Source organism: Ascaphus truei, chromosome 2 (assembly GCF_040206685.1).
Source record: "Ascaphus truei isolate aAscTru1 chromosome 2, aAscTru1.hap1, whole genome shotgun sequence".
Lineage (NCBI taxonomy): Eukaryota > Metazoa > Chordata > Amphibia > Anura > Ascaphidae > Ascaphus > Ascaphus truei.
The window spans coordinates 358,533,050-358,557,518 of NC_134484.1; the positions used below are offsets into that span (position 1 = coordinate 358,533,050).

A 24,469-nucleotide genomic window follows, 5' to 3' on the forward strand; every position below is an offset into this window, starting at 1 on the left:
GACATATTAGACTGTTTACTCTTTTAAAAATGAGGCCAGATCGAATTCTATGTTCAAACCCTTGGGGGCTAGGGTTTTTAAGGTGTATATCCAAAAACTTTCCTTTTTGGATAAATTATTCAACCTATCACCCCCCCTCCAAAAAATAATGTTGTGGTAATTTGTTTAAAACACAGTATTGGTATTATTTATTTCATGAGAACTTGCTTTATTTTTTTTTAGCCGAACTGTAATTAGCTTATCTTTGTCGTTTCTGTTTTCCATGCTTTTGTTACTGCATATATTTATGAGTATTGCCACCATGATCTGACGATCTGTTAAGAATCTCTGAACAATAAAAATTAATTTAACCATATCTAAGATTAATTTTGTTTTGCATGTAACTGTTTAGGACTGTCACATTATTTTACAAGCATTGTGTATACCTCAGTATTAGGCTTTTATAGAGCCTTTGTGTCCAGGACGCCCAAGAGAGGATCACCTACTTACAGAACCGAAGTGAGCCAGAACGATGTCGTCTGATACAACTGTGGCCAGAAGGGTCACTTCTCTCGGAACTGTCCGGAGCCCAGAAAAGCCTGGACATCCAATCTCAAGATCATGATCTACACAGTGCAACCCGCAGCAACATCTTTCACGTCCTCAGAGAGCACACCAGCACAAAGACTCAATGAAACACCTCCATCGGACACTTACAGTCACGTGGGGCTGGCAGCGATCATACACATCCTTGTGGACGGCATATATTCATCGGTTTTGCTGGACACCGGGTCCCAAGTAACCATTGTGTACCTGCCTTTCTACGACAAACATCTTAAACACCTGCCCTTGCAGTCGACGGACAAGATGAAGTTGTGGGGACTCAGCAAGGAGGACTACCCCATTGACGGCGTGGTGAAGGTTTGGCTGGAAATACAATAGCTGTACACTGGCAAGACTCACACCATGGATGTGGAGGCTCTGATATGCCCCGAGCCCCAAAAACACACAAGCTACCCGATCATATTGGGAACCAACGCCGATGTGGTGTGGGCGGTGATCCAAGCGTACCTGCAAGAGGCTTGCGAACTACCCCTGTTTGGCCCACAAATTCACCTGGCACTAAGGGAAGAGTGCTGCAAAATATCGGCACAAGATGGCTATGGGGACCTGTTCAATCATACCCAAGGATTGACCGAGATTCCACCAGGGGGAGTGAGGATCATGTACGCATTGTGCTGCTATCTGGGCCGAGATGAGGCCGATCATCTCTTCTCTCTAGAGAGTACGGCAGAGGAAGACGCCAACCGCAGCTACAAGCTTGTTCCCAAAGTACGAGAATGGAAGTCCTCACTACTGGAGAAGATCAAGATGTTTACCCAAAACATGTCTCCTTAAACCATGCCCATCGACCAAGGACAAAGGTTGTGTAGGATATAGCCAGGTACCCCCGCTGAGACGATGGCCACTCAAGTGAACACTTCTGCAGTGCAAGATCAACCAGATGGGCTGACATTCGACTTCAGGGAATGAACCCTGTCAGCCGAGTGGAGGGATCGGCTAACGGCCAAGTTGGAATAACGCTGGGACGTGTTCTCCACCAGCAAAATGGACATAGAGTGTAGCTGAAACGCCAAGCACACCATCTGGCTAAGTGATACCACGCCCTTCCGGGAGCGTTCCCATTGCATTGCTCCCAGAGATGTGGAGGACGTGAGAGACGTCTTACAATAAATGGAGACGGCGGGTATTGTGACAGAATCCTGTAGTCCCAACACATCGTTGATCGTGGTGGTGCGGAAGAAGAATGGGTCGTCCGATTGTGTCGATTATCGGACCCTTAACAATCGCACCGTGCCTGACCAGTACATTCTTCTGAGGATTGAAGAAATTCTCAACGCGCTGTCGGGAAGCCAGTAGTTCAGTGTACTGGAACTGAGATCTGGGTACTACCATTTACCATTGAGTGCAGAAGACCAAGAGAAGACTGCATTTGTATGTCCCCTGGGCATCTACCAGTTCACCCGGATGCCCCAATGCATTTGTGGTGCACCGGCAAAGTTCCAGCATTTGATGGAGAATACCATCGGCAACATGAACCCACAGGAGTGCTTAGTCTACCTCTGGATGACATCATCGTCTTTGGCAAAACTCTGGAGGAACACGAAGAACGGCTGCTGAATGTGCTGGATCGGCTGGGCAATGAAGGCTTGAAGCTGTCCTTGGACAAATGCTGGTTCTGCTGCACATCAGTGACCTACGTGGGACACAGTGTACGCAGATGGGTTAGCTACCAACCCCGCCAAAGTCGAATCCGTGGTGATCGGCCCAGACCCAAAAATATAATGGAGCTCCGCTCCTTCTTATGATTCTGCGGTTACTATAGCCGCTTTGTGGAGGGATAAGATCCTCAACAACCTTCTCAAGATCTAGCCTGAGGATACAGGGTGGAAAGCCACCTCCGCGTGACTGCCGTTCAACGACAAGTGGACGGACGTCTGTGAAAAGGTATTCATCTGCCTAAAGAAAAGCTTAACGGAGGCACCCATTCTCGCTTTCGCCGATTCCGAGCTGCCCTATATTCTTCATGTGGATTCGAGCTTCAACGGCCTCGGTGCGGTCTTGCACCAAAAGTACCCGGCAGCCTCAATGTCAGTCGCAGCTTGAACCCCAGCAAGCAGAATTATCCCGTCCACAATTTGGAATTCCTCACTCTAAAGTGGGCAATTGTGGACAAACTACATGACTATCTGTATGGAGTCACCTTCGAAGTATGTACGCACAACAATCCTTTGACGTTCATATTGACGTCCACCAAACTGGACGCCACTGGTCACAGATGGCTGGTGGCTCTCTCGAACTACCAGTTTACGCTGAAGTACAAACCCGGGCCCCTGAACATCAGAGCCTATGCTCTATCCATAAGACCAGGACAGAGTACAACCCCAGATCCCTGGTCCACTGGGACGAAATCCCTGGACCAGGGATGCAGGCTTTGTGCTCGTCCGCAGCCATTGTGGAAGATAAAGTGGCCTTCTCAGAACTGAGGGTCGCAGATTCATTGAGATGTCAATCCAAGGCTATCCCTGCCGCCTACTGCCACCCAAAGGGAATGAACAACATCCCAGACAAAATCATCACCTGGAAAGATCTGGTGCAGTACCAGATACTGGATCCCGTGGCCGGAGCTATTCACCAGGCCATCCAGAAAAACATGCAACCCCCCTGTTGAACGTGCTCCCAGCGACACGGTCGCCATACTAATGTGGGAAGTGGACAAATTTGAAATCGACAAGGGTTTACTCTATCGAGTGGTTCCATCCAGATAGAAGGCAACTGGTTCTACCAAGGGACCTACAGCATATGGTTCTTCGATCGCTACACGATGACCATGGACATCTTGGAGTGGACAAGACCTTTGGCTTAATACGCGACCGGTTCTTCTGGCCACGGATGAGAGAGTCGGTAGAACACCATTGCCGCCTATGCTCACGGTGCATCCAATGCAAGACACTCCCTACCAGAGCCGCTCCAATGGCTCATCTGAAGAGCTCGGGTCCCCTGGACCTCGTATGCATGGACTTTCTATGTATCGAGCCAGATGCCCGCGGCGTCGGCAACGTACTAGTGATACCAGACCATTACACTCGCTATGTCCAAGCCTTCCCCACCAAAGACCAGAAGGCCATCATGGTGGCAAAGTTTCTGTGGGAGCAGTACTTTATACATTACGGCCTACCCAATTGCCTACATTCGGATCAAGTAGAGAAATCCTGCAGGAGGTAAGCGGAGCACAGCGAAGCAAATGCAGGGGCTATACACCAGAGTAAGTAAAAATCCTTTATTGCATGATCAACATCTACTTGTCCACTAACATGATGTTGATCATGCAATAAAGGATTTTTACTTACTCTGGTGTATAGCCCCTGCATTTGCTTCGCTGTGCTCCGCTTACCTCCTGCAGGATTTCTCTACTCGTCCATTACCAGAGTGATGCACGCCTAAGGAACTGCTGAGACCTTCCAACCGTGAGTACCCCAGTCCGCTCACCTGCGCTCTGGGGGTTACGTTCCCTGTACCCATATACTTCCTAGGGGGACTACAAACTGTTCTTAGGTAATCAGATATTTTTCACTGATTTTACCAGTAGATTCAGGTCCCGCCAGCTAGAGGAAGGGGTTAATTATATGGAACACACGGCACCTATATTTGAGAAGACAGCCTTTTCCACTTTGTCCTTTTTCATGATACATGATTTATATCTTTCTAAGGAATACCATATAGCTGAGCACAGTATTGGAGATCTTTCTCCTACTTTCTACATTCGGATCAAGGCCAGGACTTTGAAAGTAACCTCATCCGGGAGTTGCTGATATTGCTATCACAAAAGTCCCGAACGACCCCTTATCATCCCGAGGGAGATGCTCTGCCAGAGCGGTTCAGTCGGACCCTCCTCAACATGCACGGCTCCCTAAAAGGTTCACCGAAGAATGAATGGAATAAGCACGTGGAGTCCTTGGTGCACGCCTATAACTGCACCTGCCACGAGTCTACGGGATAGACTCCCTACTTTCTAATGTTCGGACGAGAAGCACGGCTTCCAGTAGATATACGTCTGTGGGTACCAAAGAGGACACACTTGAAGTACTTACTGCAGCTCAAAGAAAGCCTGCAATGAGCTTACTAACTAGCAGAGAAGGCATCGGCTCATCTGAACACCTGTAACCAACGGCGCTACGACCATAAGGTCCAACATTGGGAGATTCGTCCTGGAGATGCCGTTCTCCTCCGCAACCTTGGGATCTCCAGCAAACACAAGCTGGCCAACTGTTGGCGAGAAGGAGTATTTGAAGTAGAATCGCAGATGCCGGGCTTCCCGGTCCACCGTATAAGAGACCCGGAGAGCCGGGTAAAGGTCTGGCACCGAAATCATCTCCTGCCTATTCCGCAAGTGGGGGATGACGATCTTGAAATAGAGACTACACCATTGGCCGATGAGCACAGTGGAGCTGATGAGAGCTCAGAAATAGTAACAGAGACACCCGAGGATCCTACGGAAGGGCCCTCTAGTAGTACAGACCACAGTCACTGGGCACCTCCCGAAGGAGCCATGGGCCCAGACAGCATACAACTACTCAAGTGGCTCCAAGGAGCCTTCCTTTGGACCCTAGGAGTCCTTGTCTTAAACCCGTAAGAGACATGTCAGAGACACCCTCTATGCCCGAGCCTCAAGCTTATGGTTATTACTCCCAAGAGGGAGTTGCCGAAGAAGAGCTTCGCAGAAGCCAAAGAGTGAGGTACCCTCCCAACCGGGTAACTTATGATTCGTTAGGGGCACCCCACTACGAAGCTCAGCAGTGGTCTCGTAGCAAAATTAAATCTGTCGTAATTTTCACAGAAATGTACAATCTGATGTAAAGCCATTGTAATGCGTTAAGTTGTGTATACATGTCCTGCATTTTTATTATATAAATGTTGTGTTGATGCTTATGTCGTTCCCAAGCAGGGCATTGGTTCTTTCACGAGGGGGAGAGTATAGCCTAGGTCCCCTTGGTCCACTGTTTGTCCCCTTACCTTGCCATAGGCAGTTGAGGCTGGGGAGAGTGCAGGGGGTATGTGCAGTAGCAAGTGCAAGTGGCGGCCATTAGGAGTATAGCACAGCAGGGGAACTACAAGTCCCAGCAGCCTCAGGGGCTGCAGACCACATGTTGCCAGGCAACCAATAGGGCTGAGAGATGCATGGCAGTTAGAATTCTGACAGTTGGAGTTCTGACAGTTAGAGGGACTGACAGTTGGAGCCAGGACAGAGAAAGGAAAGGTCTGGGTGTCAGTGGCATCCAGACTAGGCTAGATTAACCCTTTAGATCTAAGATAGGCCCCACTCACCTAATCAGATTATGGTTGCTACAGGGAAACCCCTAGCAAGGGACATTTCCCCTGTAGCTGTTGTGGTGCCATCGCTGTCCTCTAGGGGCTGAATGGGGCAGCTATTGAACTTTTTCACCACAGAGAGCTAAGTTAATCCTCTCTGGCATGGCTGTTCACCTGCTGGCTAATTAATCAGGAAGTACCTTAAGAGTATGGAAGCAGCAAGGCACTGAGAGACAGTTTTTCCCCAGAGAAGGGGGGGCAACAGAGGAGCTCCCCAGCTACCAGGAGCTGGTTAAAGAAGCTTGCAGAAAGTGAGAGACACTGCTGAGAGAGCCATGCTGAAGCAGTGACGTCTCGTTGCAGAGGACCTTAAAAGACTAAAGATAAGGCAAGCGCTTTGTTATTATCTGCAGAGAATTTGTATGGAATGTACATGTTTTGCGGCTGACAACCGGCTTAGCTGGCGGCCCTGATAGTAAGGGCCTGGGAAGTTTGTTAGTTCCCTGAATAGGGATAGGATTTTATTTGGTTTTCTTAAAGGGACGGTGGGCCTATTCGTATTATTTATCCCTGTAAATAAACCCCAAATATAAAGAAATACAGCGTTTCCTGCCTCATTTGGGATAAAAGAGACTGCAATGTGGTGTTGGCATCACACTGTATACAGTTAGTGTATAGTGCCATTTGAAGACGCTGCACAGTGATTTGTGGAATGTGGTCTGGGGCCGGACTACCACTGCACTATCATAGACTATCAAAAGTCAGTCTCTCCTACCGGAGTTCACCCCACGCAGAGGCGGAGGCTTCGCTGACATCGACATCGCTGGATCAGTGGATCCCTTTTGCTTTTCAGCCATATTCGGGTGCTGGTGCACCTGGGCAGGTACCTCACAACGTGCACCAACTATAACACTTTCTGTTACTACGGGCAGCGCTGTCTAACACTTTGGGTGGGTTGGCTCTTATGAACAGTAGGGAGGTTGGGTGCACAGGGGCCCCTCAGTACTTTGGGGAAATCCCATCAGGGGTGGACACTACGGTTGGAGGGCACGTGGGGGGGGGCTATGGCCATGCAAGGCCTATATTGTATGTGGGTTAATGATATCTCTAGTTGTACCTGTGTTCAGTAAACTGTTATTAAATACAAGTGTGTAATCTTATGGCGTTGGGTCCTGTGAAGGGGTTATCTGGCGCTGTCAGGATCCCTCACAGGTGGAGGTGCTGTCACCAGATGGATCAGGTGCACCATGGATTCCCAGCAGCGGAGGTTCAGGCCTCCTGTGAGCCACAGTAAAGCACCACATACTCAGTAGCCGCCACATGTCCCATAGGGTGAGGGAATCAGCGCTACACCTATAACTCGAAATATGGCATTATATAGTACAGGAGATTTACAGTAATGGTGGTAAATTGTAGCTAAGGTAGAGGTACAGTAATTTGACTGGATGTCTAGTGCAACACTGCTTGCTTGGTCTGTGACTTGTAACAACTCACAATGGGATGGTTGACCCGTCCTCATACATTCTTATATCTGGGGTGAAATTCTCTGGTATGTATCATTTTATTTATATAGCACCAACCATGTATGCAGCGCTATATAACATTACAACAAGAGGTAAATAATGTACAGTGCAAACATTGGGAATAAGGGCAACAGGTAAATGACAACATAAGGCTAAAGGAAACCCTGCCCCAATATATCTTACAATGTAATTGTTATGTTGGGAGGCTTACAGACACATTAGAAGTAAAAACTGCATTATTAGAAGTGCAGACATGGAAGGTCAAGCGGATCTGTAGTTTGTAGCAGTGGTGTAAGACCAGTGGCGGATTTCCCATTGGGCCCTATAGGGCTGGGCCTAGGGCTGCAAGTTTCCCTTTTCCCCCCTATATACTCTCTTCCCCACTGATTGCCAGGGGAGAGCGTGGGGTATCTCTAAAGTTCTTACCCGCTCTTGCAGCGCTGCACTCCTCCTTCTTCAGCATTGAGGCTTCAAATAATGCTGCCATAACAAATGATGCTACGACATCACATGGCATCGTGTTGCATGCTAACATGACGTTGTGGCATGTGACGTCATGTTGCCAGGGCAACGCAACGGCATGTGATGTCACAGTGTAATTTGACTCTGCGGCGCTACAAAGGGAGGTGGCCCGGACGGCAACAAGGTAAGTACCTAAGGGCGGCAGATTTTGAAATGTAGCACTGCATAAGACGTTAAATGAGCTGCTTCTTTTAAGAAAAGAAAGAGACTGTCCTGCGCTCCGGTGGTTGATCTCAAGCACCCGTGGGTGTCAGTGTAGTCACTGGAGGCTGGAGAATGAGGGTGCAATAGGGGACCTCTAGATAAATCAGAGCTGGGAGGGAAATCCCTTACCTATGAAGACTCTCCGATCTGGGTCCTGCTCTCCTCTGCTCTCCGGTATCCCGCGGGCAGCCTTCAGAGAAGTTGAATGAGAAGAAAGAAAATCCGGCGCCACTGCAAGTGACAAGCATCCAGGCTACTTCCGGGTAAGTTGAAAAAACTTTATTGGCACATTACACACACAAGGCTACGCCACGATCTCCCCCTCAACGCGTTTTACGCTATGAAACAGCGCTTCGTCTGTTCCATAGCGTGAAACGCGTTGAGGGGGAGATCGTGGTGTAGCCTTGTGTGTGTAATGTGCCAATAAAGTTTTTTCAACTTACCCGGAAGTAGCCTGGATGCTTGTCACTTGCAGTGGCGCCGGATCTTCTTTCTTCTGCTTCTTTTAAGACGGGGATTTTCAGATGTGCTTTGAATGTGGAAAGTGAAGGTGGTTGACAAATATTGAGTAGAAGAGTTACATAGGTAGCTAGAGATTAGTGAAAAAGGTTTACGATGGGAGAGGTTTGTAAAGGTAAAAGATGCAAAGTTGACCTTGGGTAGAGCGTAACCTTGGGTAGAGCGTAAATGTGTAACAAAAGATCAGCGTTGAGATATATGGAGGTGCAGAGGCATGTGGAACCTTAAAAGTAAGGAAGAGAATGTTGTAGTACATATGGAAATTAATAGGAAGCCAGCAGAGAGAGTTCAGGAGATGGGAAGCAGATATACACATAGAAGAACAGAATATGGGGAACAGCATTTTTAATGGACTGTAACAGAGGGATGTGAGGCAGGGTGGCCAGATAAAAGAATGTTACAGTAATGTTATATATATATATGTTTTTACTGTCTCAATACGACCTAAGCATGAAGTGTGATTATGAAAGCATGAATTATAGATTTATTTATTTATTTATAACATGTTTTACCAGGAAGTAATACATTTAGAGTTATCTCTCATTTTCAAGTATGTCCTTGGCACAGTTATGATGACAGATACATGGTTACAAATACATGGTTACATTAGGTGAACAGGGTTATACATTATGTATAAAGACATTGCATGAACAGGTAAAGATACAATATGTTATAGGCGTATGTAACAGTTACAACCCAGATTAAGATGTGAGACAGGTTTAGTTTTGAAAGAACTTAGACTGGTGGCAGCTTTGAGAGTCTCGGGTAGATTGTTGTAGGTGTGGGGTGCACGGTAAGAGATGGCGGAGCGGCCGAATACTTTGTTGAACCTTGGGACTGTGAACGGAGTCAGATCTTAGATCATAAGTGCTGCATGTGGTAAGGGCGAGGGAATTGTTCAGATACTGGGGTAGCTTGCCCAATAAGTATTTGAAGGCAAGACAGGAAAGATGAACTCTGCGCCTAGACTCAAGTGACGGCAAGTTCTTTGAGCATTTGCAGTGATGTGTGTTGTGTGCCCAGATTTTTGAAACTAGTGACAAGGGCTAGTATTAGAGTTGGTTCTGATCTGAAGCTCCGTCCTTGGTAGCTTTAAAAGTTTAGCCTTTGTCCCAAATACCATTATTAAATTCTTGTCTGTGTTTAAAAACAATTTGTTTTGGGAAATCCAGTTTTTGAGTCTCAAAAAAATCAGATTGAAGTATGTGTTCAAAGTCAGAGAGGCTTAGGCTGTGTGAATATTAGATTGTGTCATCTGCAGACATGTGTATTGAAGCTCCCTTACAGCTGTAGGAAGATCATTGATGAAGACTGAAAAGAGTAAGGGCCTGAGGACAGAGTCTTGCGGGACACCGCAGGTAATGTCCAAGGGGATGTAGCTAGAACCTGAAATAGACGCATGTTAGGATCTACCCGATTAGTATGAGTGAAACCAGTTGAAAGCATGTTTTCCTATTCCAGAGCACTGAAGATTATTTAGCAATGTAGCATGATCAACAGTATCAAAAGCCTTTTCAAAATCTAGGAATACTGCATCAGTAAGTTGTCCCATTCCACACTGGACACATCTTTGCTTGGTGTGGTAAACAAAGAATTTTAGAATTAATATGTAAACAAGTAGAAAGATCTACTGGTTCAAGTCTTGAAATCAGTGTATTGGAGATTATAATATCATAATTGAGTATTGCTAATGGGTATTCTTAGTACTGTCATAGGAAGTAAAACTCTTTCTTTTCCTGTTATGGGTATTAAAGAGGTACTTGCACATACAGTAAATCATTTTTACATCCCAACCACATATTTACCCATAAATCTGCATGATTTAGAGCAAATCCAAATTCATCTGGCAAACTTCTTGGTATTCTTAGAGGTATAGTACCACCTTGCAAAGCCTGCGCCATTACTTTAAAATCAGTAGAATGTTCAGTATCTCCAAGCACGCCCTGGCTACGTTAGTATTTTCTTCAATGTTTATAAGAGCTAAAGTTGCTTCTTGGAGAGGCAGAACAGACAGTCCTATCACTGAAGCAGTTTTTATTATCACCCCTTCCAAATTTTGATTTTTCCTCACTGAACATTTCCTCCTATTAACCCTGTGTTTTCTAGATAGTTTTTTAAAGAGTTTATATCCATGCTATTGGCTATGCTTCCTATCGTCCCTATTCCTCCTAGGAATCCTTCTATTAAACCTCTTTTATTTCTGTTTATATTGGTAGTGGTTTTTCCAAACCACAGTTTAATATCTTTTTCCATATTCGTAAAATGTTCCTTGCACTGAGGGAATATGGTTGAAATTTTCCATTCAGAAATATTACATTTCCAAACTATAGTCATACATTTTCCATCCAACAAAAGTGGTTTAGACTGAAAATTATTCACCTGAAAAGGGTTTGAGGGTTTAAAAGTCTTATTATTACAAGTAATGTTTCTAGGTGAGATTACATTAACTAATGCATGTCTACATTTGTCTTTTCTTTTTGCTAAAGAGATGCAACATAGATATTTCCCTTTTTTTAGGTAATGCAGGATTATCTAGGCTGTAACAAAGAGTTTGTCCTGACCAATCTACTCTCCCAACTGAACCTCGTTGTATAATATTAGGTGATCCATGAAGTAGACTTCTCAGACACTCACCATCCCTTGTCCATGTTTTTATAAATAAACATATTCATGCATTTGAAAACATTCAGATTATAAACTTAGGACAAAGAAAGGAGTGCAGAGAAGGCAGGACGTCAAAGAAATAGTTCACATTTATTATACATATAGCAAATTAAAAACTTACAGTGAAGTTCAGCCACTTGATCAATCCGATTCCCCTCATACTGCCGACATCAATACCACGAGATCCGCAGAGTCAACCCTGCTCCAACTATCCCGGATCACCACACGGTTGTCAAACCGGAAGTGAACCAGAAGCTGACTGCCAGGAAGAGCTGTTCCTCTCGTTAGAGCTGCATGCCTAGCTACAGCAGCGCTCACCGTTGTTTGTCTTAGTGGAGGTTCAATTACCAAACTTATCCCATAAACACACAAAAATGTATAATGTGGATGGGGGGACTGTGTGGTGGCCCTCTACGTGTTTCGCGCAATTTTGCGCTTTTCCTGAAGAAGACAAACAACGGTGAGCGCTGCTGTAGCTAGGCATGCAGCTCTAACGAGAGGAACAGCTCTTCCTGGCATTCATCTTCTGGTTCACTTCCAGTTTGACAACCGTGTGGTGATCTGGGATAGTTGGAGCAGGGGGGACTCTGCGGATCTCGTGGCATTGATGTCGGCAGTGTGAGGGGAATTGGATTGATCAAGTGGCTGAACTTCACTGTAAGTTTTTAATTTGCTATATGTATAATAAATGTGAACTATTTCTTTGACGTCCTGCCTTCTCTGTGCTCTTTTCTTTGTTCTATGTTTGCTGTGCTCCGGTTGATCGCCGGAGAGTTTTGGAGCAGCGGGAAGAAGAGGCAGAGGGAGCTCAGGACACCAGATAAGTGCGGTCTCACTACTTTCTTTATTGAGATTATAAACCTAACTGTATACTACGTGCAAGTTGTACTACATGCAAGTTTCTTGGATTTCTACTAGACCAAGTGATACCTTCACCTCTGGGATAATCCAGTCCATTACTGTGAGTAACAGTATCACCCTAATACCCATGCTCTGGTAAATCTAGTGTCTGTTATATCCCGTAAGTAGTTTTGGTAGCAAGCACCTAAAAAAATACTACAGTATTTTAATCTAGATATTCCTGTTTTTTATAAATATGGGGTACTTTTCTCAAGATCACGTGCCCATTCTACTGATTCTTCTCCATATACAGTGAAAAAGACAACAGATAGAATAAAGGCACTGTAAGAAATGTGTGCAGAGGTACATTTAATGGAGACCTTTTAGGGTGAAATTAATATAAGGCTTTATTGCCTGTTTCTTTAAACAATGTAAACACAAAACATAAAAGAAAAACCTGCTCCACTTTGGAGAATAACTAGACATTATATGCCCTTACTATCGTGGCTGGCTGGATAAGCCAGTTACCAGTCCCCAAAACATATATCATATTTCTCAGGGAGCAATGTATAAGAAAGTCTTATCTGGTTCTCCAGCTGCAGGCTTTTGCCGTCAAACCGCTCCCAGGAATAACAGTCCAGTCTTTACCCTGTCAGCATAGTTGTATGCTCAGGAAAAACTCTGGTCAGTCCTCCTTCTCTTTATGTCAGCCCAAATGTGAGCTAAGGAATCTCTCTCCTGTGTCTCACATGAGGCTTTTTACAGAGCTCTCATTAGTTCAGGTGGAGACTAGCTAATTGAGTGGCTGCAATTAACTATCTCTCTGCTGGATTCTCAAAGCTCTAAGGCTGCTTTATTTAAACAGGGTTAAGCCCCTGTTACAGGCACGATTTTAGTGGCCGAGTATAAGATATAGAACAATATTGTGTGATGTGTCTGGAGTGCCAGATGACTTCACCGGGGAAACCGTTTCTTAGCCCTTTGGTACCTACCCGTTATTGAGGTTCCTTTTGAGTGCATCGGTATGGATCTCATAGGCCCTTTGCCCAAGTCTGCACGGGGCCATTAACATATCTTGGTCATTTTAGACTGTGCCACAAGATATCCTGAAGCAGTTCCCCTTAGGAATAGTCTGCTAAAAATATAGCAAAGGTGTTAATGCTGTTTTTTAGTCGGGTCGGTATCCCTAAGGAGATTCCAATGGATCAAGGGATACATTTTATGTCTCGGCTTACAAAAGGGCTGTGCCGACTATTTAATATTAAACACTTGCACACCTCGGTCTATCACCCTCAGACAGGCGGCCTAGTGGAGCAGTTTAACAAGACTCTTAAAAGTATGCTACGGAAGGTCATAGACCGATAAGGTAAGAACTTGGATTTCAGGTTACCATATCTGTTTGCTCTACGGGAAGTACCTCAGACCTCTACTGGCTACACCCCCTTTGAGTTATTGTATAGGAGATATCCCCGAGGTATATTAGATAGGCTTAAGGAAACATGGGAAACTGAGTCGACACCAAACCGCAGCATAGCGGAGCATATTATGCAAATGCAAGATCACATTTCAGTGGTGTTACTGATTGGTCTTGCTACATATGTTGCCGTACAGAGTTCACAGCAGAATTCCCATAACCTGAATGCCAGGCCTAGGGTGTTCTGTCCAGGAGATAAAATCTTAGTGCTGGTGCCCACGGTAGAATGTAAGTTTTCAGCCAATTGGAAGGGGCCATACAAAGTCATAGAGAGAGTAGGAGAGGTTAATTACAGCATTAGCCAGCCAGGGAAGAGAAAACCAGAGCAGTTGTATCATGTGAACCTGTTAAAAACCTGGAAAAAGCGGGAAGCTCTGTTATTTGAAACAAATAAACTGTTGTCCCCTCTGGGCCACCTTCAATCCCTGATGTAAAAGCTGCAGACACATTGCCTGCTCTCCAGAGACAATAGGTGACTGAGTTTGTTGTGCGTAATGTCCACGTTTTTTCTCCCATACCTGCAAGAACCTTGGTAATTTTGCATAATATAACTATGGAGCCTGGAAAGGTTATTAATGTTAAGCCCTACCGTTTACCAAAGGCTAGCCGGCAGGCAGCTAAAGAGGAGTTAAAGAAAATGCTTGACCTTAGCAAGATAGGTGTCTTACAGTAACTTGTATAGTCCCATTGTGTTGGTTCCTAAGCCAAATGGCTCAATTAGGTTCTGTAATTACTTCAGGAAGCTTAATGCTGTTTATAAATTCGATACTTACCCCATGCCCTGGGTTGACAAATTGATAGACAGATTAGGGGATGCTCGGTATTTAACCACCCTCGACTTAACCAAGGGTTATTGGCAGGTTTCCACTAGCGCAGAAGTCGAAGGAAAAAAACTGCCTTTGCTACACTGGATGGGCTTTTTCAGTATAAGGTCCTACCCTTTGGCCTGCATGGATCTTCAGCAACCTTTCAGAGGTTAAGGGACAGAGTTCTAAAACCAGGAATATGCTGCAAATTATCTGTTATTATTATGATGTTATAATCCATAGTAGTGACTGAAATTCACATCTTATAAAGGTCAAGATAGTCCTAAATACCACTGAAGAGGCAGATTTGACGGCAAACCCCAATAAGTGTGCCATAGGTTTGGAAAAGACTATGTACTTAGGATATACAGTGGGTAGAGGGTTGGTATAGCCGCAGGTCTCAAAGATTAAGGTTATTAAGGAATGGCCAAGACAACTTAATAAAAAGCCCTCCTTGGGTAGACAGGCTACTACTGCAAGTTCATACCAGATTTTGCCACTATCTCTACGCCTCTGTCTGATTTAACAAAATGGAAGAATTCTGTCTTGGTAAAGTGATCTGACCAAGCAGAGCCAACCTTCCAAAAGTTAATAGACGCATTGTGTGCACAACCCATCTTGGTGACTACGGACTCTACCAAAGAATTCCAGGTCCAATGTGACGTCTCCGATGTAGGGATAGATGCTGTCCTATCACAGATAGTTGGAGTGGAATAACCCCCAGTGCTGTATATTAGCAGGAAGTTAAACCTCCATAACAGAAAATATGCTATTGTAGAAAAAGAGGGCTTTGCATTTAAATGGGTTCTGGAGTCCCTAAAATACTACTTGCTAGGTAGAAAGTTTACCATTATAATGGATCATGGCCCTCTAAAGTACATGCACCAGAATAGAGAAACAAATGTGTTGCTGGTTCCTAAGTCTTCAAATGTTCCCTTTTACTGTAGAAGACAGGGCTGGTTCCAAACATGGGAATGCAGATGCCTTATCCCGGGTGTATGCCTCCTTTTGTACAGTTGCTCACCCGACCATGCTTGAGCATAGATAAGGATGGGATGTAGCCAAAGATGATGTGCTTGAAGTGAGGTATTTAGGACCCAGCACCTTCCTGGGCTTGTACCCTTTCTCCCCACCTGGGAACTAGTTAATGGGCTGCTGTGTTAAAAAAGCAGTTCAAGCAGCTCCCTAGTCCCTGTTGTTTTTCCTGGATAAGAGTCACACTGACAGTGTCAGAGAGAGCTACAGGTGCTGCGGCTTATACAGGTACAGGGCTCTGTGTTGGTAAAGAGCTTAGCTCTACAGCTTATAGATAGTAGTTATCAAAGTGTTAGTTAGAGCTTCAGAGGAGCATTAGGTATTTTGTTTTGTTCTTGTTTATGTTTTGTGCCCTGTTGATAATAAACCTGATAAGTGAACCCTACATTTCCTGCCTTTCATCTGAGAGAAAAGACCCTACAAAGATAGATATATGTATGTATGTTGAGAAAATTCAAGCACTCACAGGATAAAATGCAAAGCAATCATTTATTTAATCAACGCTAAACTGTATAAGGAGAAACGTTGATTGAAAAAAAATGCAAAATAGAAATGTATTTAAACCCGGCGAGTGCCTGAATTATTTTTACTTTTTAACTATACCACACACACAAACCGCATGTATGCTGTATGTATGTGTATATATATGATGTATGTGTGTGTATACACACATACACACACACACACACACACACACACCTATGTTAAAGGTGCATGTAATGTACATTATTACTTCGGCTGGTGTGTTGCCGCAAGACTAACGTGTTATCCCACCTGATGAAATGCAGCAAATTATGCAATAATGTGTGTTACATCTGTATGTATATGGTGCATATATATAGTGTGTGTATATGTATATAATATATGTATAGTATGTGTGGTGGTACGTGTGAAGGGTGTGTCTGGTCTGTGCGAATGTGGTATGTCTGTACATATGTATATGGTGTGCGTGTTTATTGTATGTTTGTATATCTATGGTGTGTGCATCTGTGCATGGTGTGCATATCTGTGTATGGTGTGCTTGTATAGTGTGCACATCTATGTACGGTGCGTGTGTATGGTGTGCACAACTGTGTATAGGGTGTGTGGTCTGCCTGGTTCCTGGGCCAGTTTGTTGGGTTTGCCCCCAGGGCTAAAATTTGCCAGCCAGCCCCTGCTGTAATGCTTTAGTTTTTTGTAGGCTGCTCTAGCAGGTATGGGGCACACATTTGATGCCACACTGTTCAAGTACATGAAAAGTTTCACATCCACAAAATGTGTGTTAAGGGCACAATTAGCAACCCCAAAAGATTACTTTCATTCTGGTTTTAGAAATAATTACATATTGTAGAATGAGGTTAGGTCATTTCTATGGTGATTTGTATTACAACATCATGATCTATTTTAGCACATCTTCACACAAGAGAAACTTTTGAAGCCATTTCTTCAATACTTCATGTATTCTCTTAATTTCCCTTGCTGCTTGGACTAATTGTTCCAGATATTTGTGTATGCACAGGTATGATGTCATTTTTTTGTTTCTGTAGCCTTACAAAGCCTTTCAGGGAACTAATAGTAGAAATACTGTTCATGTATGAAGGAAAATGTATGCAAATTTCCTTCAAAGTTTGGCACCATGTGCTTCTATGGGGTTTCTTCTGTAAGGTGTGATAGCGCAGATGACGTCTGTAAGAGGGACTTATCACTGTTTGAGAGAAACTGCCTCTAAATCCAGCAGGGACCTGGTTAATTGCAGACAGGCAAATAACTAGACTCCACCTGGCCACATTAGAGCTCTAAGAAAAGCCTCCTGTTGGAAACAGGAGAGGGGTTCCTGATTTAACAATTGGGCTGACACAGGAATGCAGAGAAGCCTGCACACAGACACTGTCTTGAGCACAAAGGCTGTGCTGAGATCAAGACACCCAGCGACCTATATTTCCTGGACACAGAGGACCCAGGAACCTGCCAGAGACTGACATGGAGGGCCACCTGCTTAAGGTACCTCCTGAGACTTTGGGGTGATAGGCTGGTAATGGGAATATCCCTCTAGTCCTGCAGATAGGGTCTGGGGAAGTAAGTTAACCCTTACAAAGAGGGGGTTTGCTATTTTGTTGTTTTTGTATATTTTGCCTGGATAAAGGAAAAGGCTCTATAAAGCAAAGATATAATTTCAAACGTTATCGGTCTCCATTATATGAACCTATGCACACATCTGTTATAACGTACTATTGCATGAGAAGTCCCGTTTACTTTAATGGAGCTTTTCATGCGATAGCGCAGACGACGGGCTATCCCACCGTACAGAATAAGCACATATGACTCTACAAATCAATGTTATACTGTTTTTGCTTCAAGAAACCCCATCAGGTCTGAAGTGGCATCACTTTTCTGGCTAACACTTTGTGTTAATTGTAGGAAACTCTGATTTGACACAGATTGAAACAGAAAATTGAGCAGTGTGTTATTTTTACATTGATACATTGTCCGCATAGATCCAAATTCACGAAACTCTCTGAATTCAGGACAAATAATGTGACCTTACCTAAATCAGGAATTGCCATTATTTTCCTTAAATTAACACCTTATTCAGTAAGATAATTATATGCAAAATTAACCTTCAGACTTCAGTTCATTTCCATATAGTAAATGAGCCTTAGTGCATATTTATATCAACCAAAGCAGCACGTTCTGCAAAGTAGTACGTATGCACGTTAAGATACAAATAGCACACGTGCATTGAGAAATATAGGACTCTTGTCCGTTATTAAAATATTAGGCATATGCACGTTAAAATATTGTAATTCTAGCACTATTTTTTCAAATAAAAATATAAGCACATAACGTCCATTACAGTACAGCTTCCAGTAGCACACGGCAACAAATAATGCACAAGAAGCCTCAACACCTTTAAGCAAGGAAGGAAGAATAGGAGCCTTTCAAGTTAGAAAGGACGTAAATGTTCTTATAAATGGTATAATTGTAATCAAGTATAGCATATATGTTTTGGTGAGTGAGCAAAGCTTTAACACCAACACTTCCGAAATTTTTTACTTGGATCATGGATCATGCCACCAGGACAACTGACATCTTAAAAAGAGGAGGGCAGACAGCAAGGGGAAAGTTAACCCACCCCCCCCCCCCAAATAAAACAAACAAACAAACAAAAACTGACATACCATGCCAAGAAGAACCACAAAACTGGAGGAGGAATACCTGTGGAGCTCCAACTAGCTCCTTATGAAAGGCGCTTGAGTGAGGGATATCCTCTGCCAAAGTAGTTGGCCTACAATGTATCATTGGTATCGAGATCTGCAAGAGGAGCAAAGTGGTACCTGTAAGTGTAACTAAAACTCATAAGCTATTCAAGGTTACTGAGAATTATACCATTTTAGTTCAACACTATAGTAGGACCTCCATCACCTACGACATCTTTGGTACCTGTGATATCTGTGGCATCTGTTGTTCCGCCACCACCTGTGCCAATAGTGCAACTGACGCTCTAGCATCATCATTAGCAATTCCTGTGACACCTGAAACACAGTCTGCTGCCCATAGAAGGAAGAATTGGGATGAAGCAATTCCTATCAATGGCATCTGTAGTGTGTATTGGATACAGAGATATGGCAAATAATGTAAGACTTCTGATCACTGAGATTTGCCAACATCACAGACAGGCTAAGGCAAATAGTGTTTAACCACTATTAATAATGTAGCCTCAAAGATCACAGGTACTATAAATGATCTAACCTGTTTCTCTGCAAGAATGAGTAGATTATGAAATTGTATTTTGTTAAATAATGTTATATTAAAAAAGGAAAAAAAACAATGGGACATAACTTTAATTGAAATCAATTATTACAACTGGCCAAAGTGCTAAGTAACACTGGTGGATAAAAAATAGTTGAATAACCATAACTACAGCGTAGTTTTTGTTTTAATGCACATTGACACACATACTAACATGCTAAGATGTTAGAGACAGATGGGGTTTCAAGTGCACATACTGTTTAAAGTAATAACCCAGTGGACACAATAGTTAAAAATAAATATACAGCTCAACCCCATTATAGTGCGATCCGCTACAACGCGGATCCGCTATAACGCGGTTTAAGCGTGGCTCCCGATTTAAGCTGATCTCCTACATTTCTGATTGTGTGCTCTTGCTGCTGGCGCGCCCCCTCCTCCTCGACTCCGGCATCAAATGACCCCGCGGGTACATGTGACATCCCATCGCCACTACAATACACTACATCAGTCTAAGTTCGCCCACTATTGGCATATGATGTTATCTGCTGTCTGAGCAGTCTCCATTCATGCCTCTTGCAGGCGATCATACAGTAAAAATATTGATTTTAATAATAGTGTACATGTGCAGGGGGTCTCCTGAGCTGAACCACATTCGTTTCAGCCTCGGCGACCCCCTATTTCATGAGCTACATGCCCTGTTATGGGGTTATATATATATATAAAAAGAATACATTACCGCATAGCAGCAAAAAAGGAGACAGCACTCAGGTGAATGAAAATGAATGTATTAAATACAGCACATAACTCCAACGTTTCGATCCCCCTGTGGGATCGAAACGTTGGAGTTATGTGCTGTATTTAATACATTAATTTTCATTCACCTGAGTGCTGTCTCCTTTTTTGCTGCTATGCGGTAATGTATACTTTTATTATTTATATGGGACATGCACCTATTCATTATTGAATTTCTATTGGAGTGCCAGTGATTTTTTATCACATATATGTGATGTGTGTGTGTGTGTGTGTGTGTGTGTGTGTGTATGTGTGTGTGTATTGGCTCCCCATATAGCTTCTCACACTGAATGGCACTATATAAAAGGATCCAAGAACGAAAGAGAATTAGGGTACTTCGTATTTTCAAAACAAATGTATTTAAGCCATAAGGGGTGAATCAATGTTTCTGCTGTTTGTGCAGCCTTTAGGGGTGACACTATTCCTTTGATAAGGGCTGCACAGATGGCAGAAACGTTTATTCACCCCCTTATGGCTTAAATACATTTGTTTTGAAAATCCAAAGTGCCCTAATTATCTTTCGAGCTTGGATCTGCTAGACGGATAGCAGGATGTCTTCCGTTTTGGTATCACAGTTTTTTTCATTTTCTTTTGAAGTGTAACATAGTCCATATTTTACACTATATAAAAAGAAACACTAAGCACCTTAAAGTGCCACACTATGTGGCAATTTTAATATCCAACACTGTACACTGCATGCAACTGTGGAGCTCTATTAATCAGTATAGCATTCACATTCTTATTGCCAACATGTTTGGGGGGTTCTCAGCATAAAGAGTTTCTGAAACATTATTGAATCATTCAAGTACAATGCATTCTTCTGTTTCGGTTTTGCAATTTAAGTGACAAGAATGACTTTGCAGTTTTTTTTTTTTTTTTAAATTATAAGTCAGAATTATCAGAGTGAACATTCATCTACCCTAAATAAATTGTTCTATGAACTTCCAACTGATTCTCTGAACTTTTGTCATCCCGAACACACGCAAAGTTGTTTTCTATTTGATGTTCGGTGGTCTAAACTACAATTGGACTTTTCTTTGCTTTCAGGCTGATGAAACTTGTAAGTGCAATGGCTGGAAGAACCCTAACCCTCCTCCGACTCCCCCTAGGCTGGATCTTCAGCAGACAGCTGTTAGCCTCACTGAGCCATGCCGCAGCTGTGGTCATACACTTGGTAAGCAAAATACCTTTTGCTCATAAAGCAATGCAAACAATGTGCATCTTTTAACCTGCTATTGTTGGACTATAAATTAATACCTTAGAGACACTCTATTAATATTAATAATGAGGGTTCTTATGTAATACTGAATGGGTACCGAACATTTAGTACTGTATGCAGAGAAATAATGGCGAAAGGCAGGGTTGCAGACCTGTCTGAGACAAGTGAATGTGCTCACAAGGGATATTTTTATTTGCTGCATAGCAGGCGAAAAACTTGCCATGTATGTAACTGGTTATTTCCATGTATATTTTTGGATGATGATGGCAGCATAATTACTTGAAACAACACAACAAAGGAAAGAACCTGGATCAGCAAATTGCCTTTATATACAACAGTTTACAAATAGTCATCACAAAAGGGATTAGATACAAATTTGTAAACACCCCAACGCCTTTGGTTGCTTTAAAAGCTGTGAAAACAGCAGGTTTAAGCTCCATGCCGTGGATCCATAGTATGCTGTGCGATTTTAAGAAGTAAAGCAATGTGGACTTGTCTCAGATGTGAACAAGCTCGTAATGTTCTTGATTATTACTGTACGTTATATAGTGGAGGGTTATTATCACTTTTTTCTCACTGTAACTTACTTGTGTAGCCTTGACCAGCTTCACAATGCAGGACCAGTAACCATTCTCACACTGAGACCCACAAGGTCGAAACAATTATCTGTGATTAGGTTTACTGGCCATGCACTTCTTTACCCCAGGCTTTGCTTTAAAATCTGTGTAAAATAGCAGGCATTAGCTAATAAGGATCCATGTTAAAGTTGATAAGAAGCAAAAAGTGACACACTGTGGAGTGCACAATTGTATGCCTTTACCCAGAATCCTTTGCTGCAGTGGAAGCACGGTATGCTGTGCGTTTATTTTTTAAAGCACATTTGTGGACCTGTCTCAGATGTGAACATGCTCATCAGTGTTCTTTATCATTGCTATAGAGGCACAGTCTCTGATTTTAGTATCAATTAGGTGCATTAATAAAAGTAGTTGTTCTGTGTGTAATCCTCCTTGCCCAGTTCCCTAAGGAGGTCATATTAGTGCAGTGGTGTAATGTCCAACACAGCAATAGTTTACCTCATCTCAGGGGCTGTTGTGGTAGGCTGGGCGATGACAAGTAGGGTGCTAGAAGCTTTTGGGTGCTACAAAAGAACTCTTTTATTATAGGTTACCTTGCAGGGGAGCATCTTCATAAAGTCATAAATAAATGCAGGCTGTTGCACCTCTTACATTTTCTAGTTGACTTGACAGAACTCCTCCCCTATACAGGAATGACTCTTGGTAACATTCCCTCTGTGTGTTTGTCAGAATGACTCCTGTTAACATTCTCCCTCTGAGTATAAGGAGGAATCCTGTTAACATTCACTCTTACTCTGTATAGGAATGGCTCCTGTTAACATTCCCTTCCTTCAAGGAGTGTGTGCATGGCCCCTGGAGATCTGGGCCCCCCTCTTGTATGATTGTTCCCTTTAACTTCTTCTATGATCCTGGCCTGTTATAGACTCTGCTTGTCACTATCCATCCTTGCTGGGGAACTGCCACTTCTTCAGTGATACTTGACACTAACTTCCACTGTCGTGGAACTGCCCCTTCTACAGGGGTATTTACTACTGAAATATAGGGATCTGATTGTCAGGCAGATCCTGTGACACCATTGGGCCTTTTATATCTTGCTCTCTATGGTATGTCTGCATTCCCTCTCTGTGGGACATGCTTCTCTCTCCGGGCCATAATATAGGATCCTGACTACTTGGGTACTATCCGTGACTGAAACATAATAAAGGGTGGGCCTGTCCTACACTATACTTGAAGTAGCACATGTCCTACCCCTTCTCCTTGAGGTCCCACAACCTTCTGTCATCCTGACTTCTGACACTCTTGGAACCTGAACCTTCAAGCAGCCCCTCTGCTTTATATATCCCTTATGACACAGCACCATGGACATATACAATTTTAACAATTACTTTAAAACATTTATGCAACCAATACACCTCTGGGATTGTTCATTTTAGCACATACTGCGCATATTTGGCTGAATGGAGAGCTTTTTCAGTCTCAACTAGACATTGTATCCATAATGGGAGTACTACTGGAACACTGCCAGCTCTCATTATAAATATTAGATACATCTTTAATTCGTATTCATACCTGTACTTAATACATTTAGATACTTCATCACTATGATAACCTACTCTTTTGGGCACATAATATATATAGGCATACCTCTGACAGTAATGTACTGTAGGTCTTTTCATGGGCACAGCTTTCCCAGAGGGAAATATAAATTCTATGTCTTGACTGATTGTACTCTCAGTACCTAAAAGAGTTATCTATAAGAGTTGCCATATTTTACTTAAAAGTTTCCAAATTCTGTGGGGAACCCCAATTCACTTATAACAGTAGCCTAACGTACATACATACAATACATTGTATTGTATGTCTTTATTTATATAGCGCCATTAATGTACATAGCACTTAACAGTAGTAATACATGTGGTAATCAAATAAATAACAGATAATATAAATAACAGATCATGGGAATAAGTGCTTTAGACATAAAAGTAACATTAAGGAAGAGGAGTCCCTACCCCGAGGAGCTTACAGTCTAATTGGTAGGTAGGGAGAACGTACACAGACAGTAGGTGGGAGTTCTGGTAAGTGCGTCTACAGGGGGTCAAGCTTTATGTATCAGGTGTTCAGAATATCCACAGTGCTATTCATATGCATCTTTAAGCAAGTGTGTCTTAAGGTGGGTCCTAAAGGTGGATAGAGAGGGTGCTAGTCGGGTACTGAGGGAGAGGGCATTCCAGAGGTGTGGGGCAGTTAGTGAAAAAGGTTTAAGGCGGGAGAGGGCTTTAGATACAAAGGGGGTAGAAAGAAGACATCCTTGAGAAGAACGCAAGAGTCTGGATGGTGCATAACGAGAAATTAGGGCTGAGATGTAAGTAGGGGCAGAAGAGTGTAAAGCTTTAAAAGTGAGGAGAAGAATGGAGTGTGAGATGCGGGATTTGATCGGAAGCCAGGAGAGGGATTTCATGAGGGGACATGCTGAGACAGATCTAGGAAAGAGTAGAGTGATTCTGGCAGCAGCGTTTATGATAGATTGTAGGGGAGACAGGTGAGAGGCAGGAAGGCCGGACAGCAGGAGGTTACAGTAATCAAGACGGGAGAGAATGAGGGCCTGAGTCAGAATTTTAGCAGGAAAGGGCGTATCTTTGTTATATTGCGGAGGAAAAAGCGACAGGTTTTTTAGAAATGTTTTGAATGTGATGGGCGAATGTGAGAGAGGAGTCGAG

At 43.3% G+C, this 24,469-nt stretch overlaps 1 protein-coding gene across 6 annotated transcripts in view; it reads left to right on the plus strand.

Moving 5' to 3' along the window:
- Positions 1-24,469, plus strand: part of KAT2B (lysine acetyltransferase 2B) — a 79,603-nt gene that overhangs the window by 18,506 nt on the left and 36,628 nt on the right. For 4 of the 6 annotated variants that reach the window (XM_075586921.1, XM_075586924.1, XM_075586926.1 and 1 more), the window contains exons 2-3: positions 16,918-16,935; positions 21,006-21,132. In XM_075586921.1, the coding sequence (XP_075443036.1) occupies positions 16,918-16,935; positions 21,006-21,132 (145 nt within the window). The remainder of the gene's footprint in view (positions 1-16,917; positions 16,936-21,005; positions 21,133-24,469) is intronic. The other 2 variants (XM_075586923.1, XM_075586925.1) reach the window with 1 other exon arrangement.